The following is a 12,449-nucleotide window of genomic DNA, read 5'->3' on the forward strand; positions in this document are numbered from 1 at the left end:
AACTTTATTTTATGACGTTGTTACCCATCAAATCTTACTTTATCAAGTTTGTTACCCAGCAAACCTTGGAGTGGAGATCCACATCATAAAAATCCAAATTGACGATGCTAATTTGTTACTTAACATGCCTTAGAGTTGGGCATAAAATGGGTTAAATTTTATCTGAGTAATTAAAATTTAGAGTGTTTCTGAATAAAAAATGGGTTGGATATGGGTTTATGTTTTTCAAGATATCTTTATTTTACTACTTTAATATAATATGAAATCTTAGAAAAATAAAAGAATTATAATGGTAAACTAGAACAACACCTCAATTAGAAAAGAAATATGGCAAAAAGAATGTTCAAGGTTCGAAATTATTTGACCCGACCAACCTGAATCAAGTAATTCAGTCCGGTCGAATCTGGATTCAGATACAAGTTTAGTGGAAGTAAAATGGTTCAGATATGATTTTAACTAATAAGATTCGAGTTGTATACAGATATGAATTTGAATAAAAAAAATTGGATCTGGTTATTGATATAATCATATTTGGCCTAAACCTGACCCATTTTAAGTCCTATTTAGATGGATCCTAACAACATCAATTTGTAGCATTTATAAACATGATCTGATGCCACTGTGTTATAAAGCACAAAACTCTAAGAACTTTGAAATAAAAGTTTCAAAAACAGAAGAAAAAAAAAAAAAAAAAAACTTAATTTTCATCGTTGAATTTTAGTTTTAAATTTGGGAGTTCAGTAGCCATCCATTTTCAGCACCTTTGATCAAGTTCAAAAATGATTTTTTTTTTTCTTTTGAATTTGAGCTTTTTCACGAAATCTAGAAGGTTCTTGTATTGGATTGCTAATTTGATAATTCATGCTAAGTTAGTCATGCTAGCCTTATTCATAAAGTAAGGTTTGTCGGTAACAATCTTGATAAAGTAAGGGAGTTTTTGTAATAAAATTGCAATAGATGTCTCAGCACGTACGATAAATCTCTCTAAAAAATGGAATAGATGCATAGTTACAAAGTTCAGTGAATTTTCAAAAAAAAATAAAAAATCACAGAATTGTGGGGTAGCCGATTTATCATGCATTTAATCGGGTAAAATGTCAAATCGACGCTTTAATAGCGGATTCAACGATTAATGGAAAAGTCGCTGAATTTTTTTGCTTCAACCACACTTTACTCCATTGCATCACACGTCACATCACACATTATAAATTGTAACACTAATGATGAATGCATGCGGTAAATCATACGCGACTGATGTGGCAAGGGCACAAAATCGCAATTTTTTTCTTATGTATCTCGAAGAAAAAGATCTATGATTCTGTGCCCTTGCCACGTCAACTGCGTACAAACCGTGTATGATTTACCGCGTGCATTCATCATGACTCAAATGGTAAAGTTTTAAAAAAAAAAAAAAAAAAACTTATTTTTAACTCTCCGCTTCACATCACACAATATAAAAATCTTGAATAGTGATTTTCTTACGTCCCTCTCTGACATACGCTCCTTGATGTGGCATATGTTAGAATCATAGATTTTTTCGTTAGGATACACAAATGCATATATTTATGGTGATGTACAATTGTGTATCCTCTAGCCCATGCCACGTCAGGAAGTGAGGGGGGCGTATATCAGAGGGAGTGTAAGAAAATCACCGACTCAAAAATCTTTCATAGTCCCCTCTCCCATAAAAATCTTTATTTCTCATGCCCCACAACTTTCTTTCTTATTGTCCTCTCATCCCATAAATCAATTCTTTTTTAATCTCCTCACATTTTCTTAATGCCATTTTACTCCCATAAAAATCATTATGCCTCAATACCACAACCTTATAAAACACACAAACTCAAATGTCGAGATTGATGATTCAAATTGTTAAAATAAATCATTCAAATGGTCATTCCTTAAACTTCTAACACTTACAATCAATAACTTATAGTTTATTATAGACAAATTATTTTAGTTCTCCGAAGTTTTCTTGAATTTTTTTTTTTTGAATTTGTTCGAATTAACCGAACTGAGCCCTTGCCAAATAATAGTCGAATCCTAAATTTGTTACTATGGATAGATGGTCTGGCGGTAAATATCTCTAAAGTTGTTGTTAACAAAACTAAAACAGATGTGAGCTTAGAATCTAGCTACCTTATTGGGCTATAGTGACAGTGGGACCAACATGAAAACGTTGTGAGGTAAGTGCATGTCAAATCCCACAAAGAAAAAAAAGGAGAAGAAGAAAAAATTTCATTAAACTTCCCAAACGAGATAAATTTCATCACTTTGGGCTCATTCTGAAACCCATATTATCTGCTGTTATGGGCCGGATGTCTTTAGGGTGCATAGTTAATGCTGTCACTCATGACCTCAGGTCACAAAAGACACCTGAATCCATTTTGGGCCCACTTGAGTCAGAGAAAACTTTTTTAGTCAAGATGGCTATGATGCTCCAATAATGTTGACTTTGACCAAGGATCTATCTTAATGTTTAAGTCTGACATTGCACGTTTTCAAGCTTATAATGGCTGTTAAATCATCCACATGTAGACCTAAGTAATTGGATTTGGAATTTTTTTGTTTTTTTTTTTTTTTTTTTTTTTGACATTTAGTGAATGTGGGTTAAGGTCTCATCATTATCATTATCATCCTCATCATCATCCTCATCATCATCGTCTTTAAATAGTTCTTATCCTAAATATTTGATGTCGACCGAAGAATTTGTATTCTTTAATTTAATTATTTTTAAAGTCATATCTTGTGTTATTGCAAGTATATCGGTATATCCTCTTTTACTATATCAATATACATTTTTTTTTTTTTTGTTCTTTTTTTTTTTTTTTTTTTTTTTACAAATTTTAATTTCCATATTTCTTTTAAGAATAATGATTTTTTGACATCTCCCTTTGATACGCCCCAGACATAGCATGTCCTAAAATTATAGATTATTGTCCTCATGATACACAATTGCATATATTTATGAAAATGTAAAATTATATATCCCGAGGGAAAAATTCTATGGTTCTATCTCACGCCACGTCAAGGGATGTGTGTCAAAGAAAGCATCAGAAAATCACAACCCTTCTTCTAAGGTGAATGAATTTTTTTTATTATTCAATTTGTACTCTAATGTGGATTTTGTTCTCTTACCATGTCAATCGAGTACAGATCGAATGAAAAAAATCGAGCCAGGAAATCACAACTCTTCTTCTAATGTTTTGTAATTGGTTTTCATTATACATGATCAAACTATATCAATTGAATTTTTCTTACTTTATAATTTAATGGGATTAATCTTTTAATTTCATTCTTTCTTTTTTAACTTTTTCACTTATTTATTTGCTTATAAAATTCTCATTCCTACAAAGCTGAGTACGGATGCTTTGATTTCAATGTGGGGTCCTATGAAATGGAAAAAAGAAAGTAACAATAGGAATGAAATCGAAAGGTAGACCCAGATGAACAAGTGCCCCTAAAATAAAGTTGCCCGTACTATAATAAAGTTTATATTGGGTTACTAATTTTAAGCGACCACTTCTTTGATTACCATGTGGCACATTTTTTTAGTATACTTATGGTACATGAAAATGACTCTTCGCTAAACGAATGGCTAAGATTGAAGGGTGCCCCATAAGGTACCGAATATTGATGTTTAGGATACTTGTGTTTTTTTTTCCTTTAATCTCAACCTTCCAAAATGGTGTTTGAGATTATAATAGTCAACCCTACACATGTGGCCACCACCTCTTAAGAGAAAAAGTCAACCTGATTAGTGATTTCTAGCATTTTTTTCTTTTTTGTTTTTGATTGATGAAAAAGGAAACGATGCAACATGAGAACATTCTCAAGAGGCCACCTATTCTAGTAATACTCCTACACTCGTCCAAACACCCTTAACTACAAAGTTTTGATAGGATCTTGTGCACCAGTTCGGACTTGATTGCGTTGTATTTCTAGCAATTGTATTTATAATTTTGTACATAAGTTTTTGAACCCAAGAAGAAAATCTCAATTTCAATGACTAAAGATCACCAATCAAACTGTTTTTTTTTTCTTTTTTTGTGATTATGACCAACAAGGAGTTGAGAATATAATCGTAATTTCAGTGGGCCAAGAAAAAAAATGTTATGTGGCATATTTTGGGATTGGGGTCATTGAATTCAAAGACCTTGGAGCTATAACATCAAAACTTTACCCATAAAAATAATTAAATAATTTAAAAAAAAAATCAAAATTCTTGAATTTACTATTGTTCTAAGTGTGAAACCATTAGTAGCTTGCTCATGATTGTTAAATTATTATTTTTTATGTTGAGAGGAAGTAATGATTCCTCAAAAGATAGAAATGACTCTAAATGCTTCTAGATGGGAAAGTTGATGCTTTATTTATTTATTTTTATTTTTTTTTTAAGTGTTCTTCTTTTCCTCTCAATGATAAGATATATTTAGTTGATGGTTGAGAAACAATGGAAGACCATAATAATCAATATGGCTAAGGGGGCTTTATGATTGTGGATTCCCCCTTTATATCTCAAGGTGTGTTCAAGTGGCACTACCATTTGAATTTAATTTAAAAATGGCTTTGTCCCATACACTATATATTTCTTTAGAGGTGATATATCATTGTATCATTATTTTAAAAAAGAAAAATAAAATAAAATAAAAAGGAGGCCAAGTAGTGTGTTCAAATTCTCATCTTATTAGGGTTAAATTCAGATTCTTGTGAAGATATATAAAATGTATCTGATGATTGGTTTATAATTAAAAAAATGCACGTGTAATAGTGTTATCACAATCGTTCCTTGTAATCTAGGGATATGCCACATTATACTATGATTTAGTTTTCATCCATTTATAAAATCATCTAAAAATGATTGTTAATTATTTATAGAACTGCCACTTTACCAAGCTTAAACAAAAGTTATGATTGAAAACGACTTTTCTTAATGAACATGACTAGTAGTCCAAACCCATATAAGTTAATCCAAGTAGATTCCTCATTTCAAGTTAGGCCATGATATCAAAATTAAAGATAGGCAATACCTTGGTACTGTGAAATGTTTAAGCATGATATATTGATTGGACTAAAAGTGTATATTGACGCGTGCTTTCTATTTTCAACCGTCTAATGATCAAAGAAGAGACAAGAGTACAATTTGTCATTATGTTGATATATCATTCATAATAATTTGGGGTTGGCAATTCGAATCATATTTCATCCTTCAACTCTATCTGAAGTTGTATCTATACTTGTTGAAATTGATGTCTAAAGATAAAACATAAATTGATGTCTAAAGTCCCGTATTTTTTTATGCAATCCTTTCACCCGCTAAAAATTGCACTTTGGATGTTGTTATTTTTTTTCAATAATTAATATATATATATATATGTATTTTTAATGATGTCTAAAGTCTTTTTTAAAGTGGTGATCTCCTCTAAAAAGATAAACGATTAAGATCGTTCAATTTTCATTATCACTTTGATTATTTTAGCCTTAGGTTTGTCTCTTGATGACAAGAGGGGTTATTAATAAGTGATATAATGCTTAAAACAATAAGCTCTATGAAATTATATTTATTCCCTTACTGTTAGCTAAGTCCTACACAACATAAAATATTAAAGTGCAAACCACTATAGGGGAACCTCTTGCTTTTTTTCTTATATTACTACTATCCAACCATCTAGTTGGGTTTTATGTTCTTTAGAATAAGAACATTAAAGAGACCCTAAAAAAAGTATAATTAAACAAATAAATCCAGCTTAAGGGAATCTCTTTTTTTGTAACCACATTTCCTACTTTTAGTTGACTAAACAATAGTAATTGAAATGATATAATTTTTTTTTAAAGAATAATGCTGAAGTGGCCTCTAGATTGTAACCTCATATCTCACTTTAGTGGAAATGCGTAAGAATCATAGTGAAAAGCATCTATGGTTCATTGCATTTTCACGTCAATAAAGTGAAATATAATGTACAATCTTGAGGTTATTGTAGCACGACTTTCTTCCTAATTTTCTAAAACCAACCCAAGTTAGCATATAGAGAAGAGGGTTAATACCCACTTTAACTAGAGAAACATTTTCCTAACTAACTTAGTAAAGATTTGAATCTTGCTAAGGGTTGTTCTGCTCAGATGGATTACCACCTCAGCAATCCAACACCCCAACCCTCTAAGTTGCTTCGAAAAACTCAGATCCAAAAATAAGATTTGAAAAACAATTTTTTTTAACTTAATCCAAGGTTTTGAAAATGAGCAGTTACCAAACTTTCACATAACTCCCAAACTTAAAATTGAAATTCAATAGTGAAAAATAATCTTTTTGAAATTTTTTTTTAATAAAGTTCATAGAATTTCGTCCTTTACAACTTGGAAGTATTGGATCATGTTTTTGGATACCACAAGTTGAGCCCAAGGACTCTTAGTGAGGAAGAAATCTTTACTATCTTAGTGAGACTAATCAGACTCCTTTAACCACCCTAGCTAGATTTGTCCCCTTAAATACAAAGCACCTCTTGCCTCCTCAGGTCCTAAGAAATTTGATTTTATCTTCGAAGAGAGAGGGTATTCTCTATCATCTCTCATTAATTCTGTTTTCAAGTGTTCTCACAATCTTCTTTTCTTCTCGCATATAGTTTGTGTGGTCTAAAAAAATAGAAAAAAGCAAGAAAAGAAACATTTTTATAGAGAATTTCAATACTCTCTCTCTCTCTCTCTCCAACTACTTTCCTCAGCTTAATATCCATTTTAGACAGCTTTTCCCTCTTAGGTGAAGCTAGCTCTCTCTCTCTCTCTCTCTCTCTCTCTCTCTCTCTCTCTCTATAGGTTTCTAATTATCTTTCACTTCAGTTCGCCGCGTCTGAGATATAAAGGTAAGTAAGTGTTCAATAAATAAATAAATAAATAAAAGAAACGTGTGTTTTTGTACGACTCATGTAATTACATGCATTTTTTTTTTTTTTTGGATATCTTCAAATATAATGAATGTCTTTCAGTTTTTTAAATTCTTTCATCTTAAAATTTTCTTTTGGTTTTATCTAGTTTTTGCAGGTTTATCATGAACATTTCCATGGCTGTTTGCAAGCAAGCTCATCCTATGGTGAGCTTCCCTGGCAGCCCAATCACAATGGACTCATCATTCAATGGGTGGCGCCGAAAAGAAAAGGTAGTCGTCGTGATGGGCGCAACGGGTACTGGAAAATCAAGGCTGTCGATTGATCTTGCTAACCGATTCCCCTCCGAGATCATAAATTCCGATAAAATGCAAGTATATGAAGGGCTAGATATTGTCACCAACAAGGTTACCATGGAAGAGAGATGTGGCATCCCACACCATTTACTAGGTATGGTAGACCCCGACACCGACTTCACATCTTCTGATTTCCGCCGTCTAGCAACAAAATCCGTTGAATCGATCGTGGAGAGGAATCGTCTCCCCATTATCGCTGGTGGATCAAATTCGTACATTGAAGCACTATTGGATGATGAAGAGCTCGAATTCCGATCAAAGTATGAATGTTGTTTCCTTTGGGTTGACGTATCATTGCCTGTGCTCCATTCATTCGTGTCTGATCGTGTCAATCGAATGGTTGAAGCTGGACTAGTGGATGAAGTTCGAAGACTATTTAGGCCCTATGCCGACTATAATAGGGGAATTAGGCGAGCAATTGGGGTTCCCGAGTTAGATCAATACTTACGATATGAAGCAATTGCCGATGAAGAGACCAAAATGAGATTGCTCAAGGAAGGAATCGAGGAAATCAAGGACAACACGTGTAATTTAGCGTGTCGTCAATTGCAAAAGATTCATCGTCTACGAACGGTATTGGGATGGAATGTGCACCGAATTGATGCCACCGATGCGTTCCTTAAGCGTGGTAGAGAAGTTGATGAGGCATGGGAGAATCTCGTGGCGGGACCTAGCACTATGATCGTTGGGCAATTCCTGTACGATGATCATACAGTCATCCCTGGGCCCGCCACTATGGCCGCGATCACAAACGCGGTCATGGGGACACCTGTTGCAGCTACCACTCACTTGATCAATGGCCTCCACAAAATCAACCCATTTATGGAAAAATGTACATAGGTCAAAGCCTAACTTTCCATTTATGATCTTTTTTAAGGATGGCAGACCGTAACATTGGTGTGGTTTTAGGGGCATAGATTATAGAGATTGTTAGTTTGTTTGGTCGTTAAGGATTTACAGATCTTTGTGGCCGTACGATTCGAAGCATTTTAAAAGTTCGTGCTTGATAAAATGCGCGGATATGTCCATACAAAGGCCCCACTTAGCGCGCAAGTTAGCGGCGAGTCTAGTTGAAGTTTGGTGATTTGCTATTCGAGTCGTACACTCTCTGACATGACAGTGCTTGGAATCATAGTTCTTATTCTTCGGGATACGTAAGGAAAAGATCTATGGTTGTATTCACATGCCACGTCAGAGAGCGTACAAAGAGCGTTAGGTCTAGAGTGTACCAGTATTTTTTTTTTTTTTTTTTTTTAACTTGAGTTTGGTTGTGACAAATGAGCTGTAATATATAAATGATAATTACAATAATAAGTAAAGAATTTTACATACCAAAATGATGCTTTGATATGGTATTTCTAGACCTACCTTAATAAAAACCTAACAGTTGGATCACCATTGATTTCTTCATCACATAATTCACCTACTCCGAAAATATATTTCATATATCGGTTATATTCGAAAGAGTTGGAAGGGGAATCTATGATTGAGAACTTTAGGCTGTAAATCACCTAATTATTCCCTATAAAGATAATAGAATCAGAATCTCGAGGAAATAAACTTTATGGTGGGTCCAGCCAAAACCCATTCTCCTCTTTAGTCCACAAGATTACAAGTTGGTACCCAAAACTCATAATCAATTGAAGGAACCCACCATGAAAAAAACATCTTTTGTTTTTTTTTTCCTTTTTCTTTTTTCCAATATTAATTAAATAAATGGTCAAAATCAACTTTAATATAGCACCTTAATAAGATCCAAAATTTAAAAAAGGAGATTCATGATTTCTACCTTTCATAGATGCTTGTCTACATTTTGAATCCAATAGGTAGTGTCCTAAGATTGATTGATATACCACAAGGGGTTAGCTTAGTGGCCACATGGATGTTAAGGTGGCTTGTTCGAAGTAGTTCATGCCCCTTGATTTAAATGGTGCATGTGTTTTGTGGTGTTAGTGTCTGCAGTCCCAGATAGATTAGTTTCACCAATATGTCTAGATAGGGGTGGAGCCAGGATTTTGTCCATGTGGGGACAATCAAGAGTAGAATTTTTTTTATGAGGGCAGCTAAGAGTGATTTTTTTTTTTTTTTTTTGTAAGGCTAATAATGGTTGAATTTTTTATTCGTCGCTAAAATCTGTTGCAATAGCTCACTAATCCATAGACTTTGAAAATTCTTGTGGGAGCAAGTGCCCCTACTATAAATCCTCTCATGTGTGGGGATATTCCCTCAAACATATTTTTTTTTAATAAAATGTAGAGGAAAAAAATTCACTCCTTATTTAGATTCGAGGTATCGACACAGATCCCAAAACAAGTAGATAGTAAACTAAAAGGAGAGATTTACTCGGACTTGGAGTTCTAATAACTTCAAGGGAACCTAACTTTATTAAGTTTGTTACCCACCAAACCTTGGAGTGGGGATTTACGTCAAAAAATTCAAATTGATGCATTTATTTTGTTACTTAACATATCTTGAAGTTGATCCTAACCTCATTAATTTGTTACATCCAAAAAACTTTGAAAAAAAAAATCGAAAAAAAAAAAAAAAAAAAATTTTCACCGTTGAATTTTAATTTTAAATTAGATTGTTCAGTAGTCACCAATTTTCAACACTTTCGATCAAGTTCAAAAAGGATTTTTTCCTTGAATTTGTTTATTTTAAATTTGAATTTTTCCATAAATCTAAAATTCGGTGTTGCTGGATTGCTAATTTGATTATCCATGTGGACCCAATGACACTTAGCAAGATTTGAAATCTTACTAGCTAATTAGTCATAATGTTTTGCAAAATTACAAATTCACAAAATCCTTCATACCCTCTTCTTACAAACCGCCTGATAAGGTTTTTGGAAAAACTTAGTTAACGATAAATAGAAATGACAAAATAATTAATAATCAAAACAACATAACACTAAGATTTATTTGATTATACTTTAAAACTTATGTCCACAATGTACGATTCCATCTTCTTTACTATATGAGAATTAAAGAAGACCACCAAAAAAAAGACACTCGAGTTTAATCTCAAACCAAAGCCTTTGTACACTCCTCTCCCTTTCTCTCTCAAATCTTAGGAGAAGAAGAAGAAAAAAAAAATCAATTATTACAATTTCACCCCCAAATTAAATATGAAAACTTCTCCTAACTATTAGATTTAAATATCCATCTAATAATTGGGATAACTTTTCCAATAATTTATGAATTTTTCCTACTCTGACAATGATGAAGGTAAATAAATACCAAATTTATTTATTTTTTCTTATATTTTGAGAGGATTAAATTCTAAGAAAAATACTAATAAACTACCCCCATTTTGTTTTATTTTGTTTTTGTTTTATTATTGTGTTGGGAGGACAAATGTGTAGGTGACAAAGACACGAGAACCGCTGATTCAACTCATCAATTAAGTATTGTTCTACCAAGATAGAAAGAAAACAAAGAAAACGTCAGATACACACTTATCAATCACACTCTTAATTTAAATCCATTATCACCGCCTATTTTGTAATATTCGTCCAAAAAAAAAAATAAAATAAATCTACTGTCCTTATCGAGGACACGCCAAAGGACAGTATACCGTGCAAAGGGTGAGTGAGACCGGTTTTAAAGCGAGTAGGCGGCTTCAAAATATTGAAGAAACCCTTCAAAGTCTTTTCCTTTCATAAAGGTACCACATGTTTGTTTTTATAGACCTGGACCACCTGATATAAAATGTAAGAGTGATCTTAGGTTTAAATCCCTTGGTTTTGGTGAATATTTGAGATACCCCTGTATTTTCAAACAGATGACAAATCCCTTGACCTCAGTCTTCTAAAATTTGGGACAATTAACATAGAGAGATTTACCCGACAGACGTAATTGTTGTATTTTTTTATTGAGTGTTGATTTTGTAACTCAACCTAATAAGGTAACTCAAAAACTCACTGATGTAACATGTGCAAGAATTGTAGATTGTTTCCCTTGGGATGCACAATTGCACGTCCCCATAAAATATGTGCAATTGTGTATCCTTATTAGCGCAAAGTACACATTAGTTGAATTTTTGAGTTACCATATTAGGTTGAGTGACAAAATCATTGTACTTTATATTACAAAAACTCCCTTGGAGTTGTTAAATTCCAAGGAAACCTTATTTTAAGAAGTTTGCTACTCATCAAACCTTCCTTTATCAAGTTTGTTACCCAACAAATCTTGAATTGAGGATCCACATCATAAAATTCAAATCGATGGAGTTAATTTGTTACTTAACATACCATGGAGTGAATCCTAACCACATCAATTTGTGGAATCCAAAAACATGATTGGATATCATAAGGTTATAAAGGACAAAACTATAAGAATTTTGAAGAAAAAAAAAAGTTAATTTTCACCTCTAAATTTTAATTTTAAATTTGAGAGTTCGATAGTCATCCATTTTCAACATTTTCAATCAAGTTCAAAAATAAATTTTTTTTTATTAAATCAGATTTTTTCTGAAAATCTTGAAAATTGTGGTGTTGGATTGTCAATTTTATAATTCATGTGGGCCCAACAATCCTTAGTAAGATTTAAAATTTTACTAAGTTTGCCATTGTATCTTGATTTTATAAAGTAAGGTATTCGGTAACAAATTTGATAAAGTAAGAGAAATCACAACGGATAGACCTACCCAGTAAATCCAAGACTAAAATATTGGACTAAATAGGATAAGTTCAAAAATTAAGAATCGAGGACAAATTGCTTGAATTATGTAATGTACACATGCATCCATGATTTGACATAAAGTTCTTTGTCTTTCATGTTACTTTTGGATGGTCTTCTCGACTCCTCCTTCATGTGTTTTTGTTTTCTCTCTTCGGATGAAATCTCTTTACCCATAAGAAAGGATATGAAATGAAGTATATAAATATTAATATAATAATATGGGTATATTGTCATTTTGTGAGTTGAAAATGAGTTATTTACAATTACGGTTAACTATTCATTTTAATTACCAAAATGTGAATGATCACATTTTCGTTAAAAAAATAATTCAGAACAATAACAAATTCAATGCTTTTAAAGTACCTATTTCGTAGGTTCAATTAGTCACTTTAAACCTACGAAATAGCCACTTTAAAAATCTCCAATTTTGTTATTGTTCACATTTTGGTAATTAAATTAAACAGTGAGTCGGAATTATAAATTTATCAAAAGTAGATCACTTTTTCGTAAATATCCCTAATAATATTAGAAGA

The 12,449-nt window shown here is 32.4% G+C and overlaps 1 protein-coding gene across 1 annotated transcript; it reads left to right on the forward strand.

Moving 5' to 3' along the window:
* The first annotated feature begins 6,523 nt into the window (after window positions 1–6,523).
* LOC147395810 (adenylate isopentenyltransferase 5, chloroplastic-like) lies at window positions 6,524–8,511 on the forward strand. The gene is made up of 2 exons (XM_086450840.1): window positions 6,524–6,857; window positions 7,027–8,511. The coding sequence occupies exon 2, from the start codon at window positions 7,043–7,045 to the stop codon at window positions 8,072–8,074; it is 1,032 nt and encodes a 343-aa protein (XP_086306966.1). The 5' UTR covers window positions 6,524–6,857; window positions 7,027–7,042; the 3' UTR covers window positions 8,075–8,511.
* The last annotated feature ends 3,938 nt before the right edge of the window (window positions 8,512–12,449 follow it).

The sequence above is a fragment of the Akebia trifoliata genome, chromosome 8 (assembly GCF_017979445.1).
Source record: "Akebia trifoliata isolate Shusen 1 chromosome 8, ASM1797944v1, whole genome shotgun sequence".
Classification (NCBI taxonomy): domain Eukaryota; kingdom Viridiplantae; phylum Streptophyta; class Magnoliopsida; order Ranunculales; family Lardizabalaceae; genus Akebia; species Akebia trifoliata.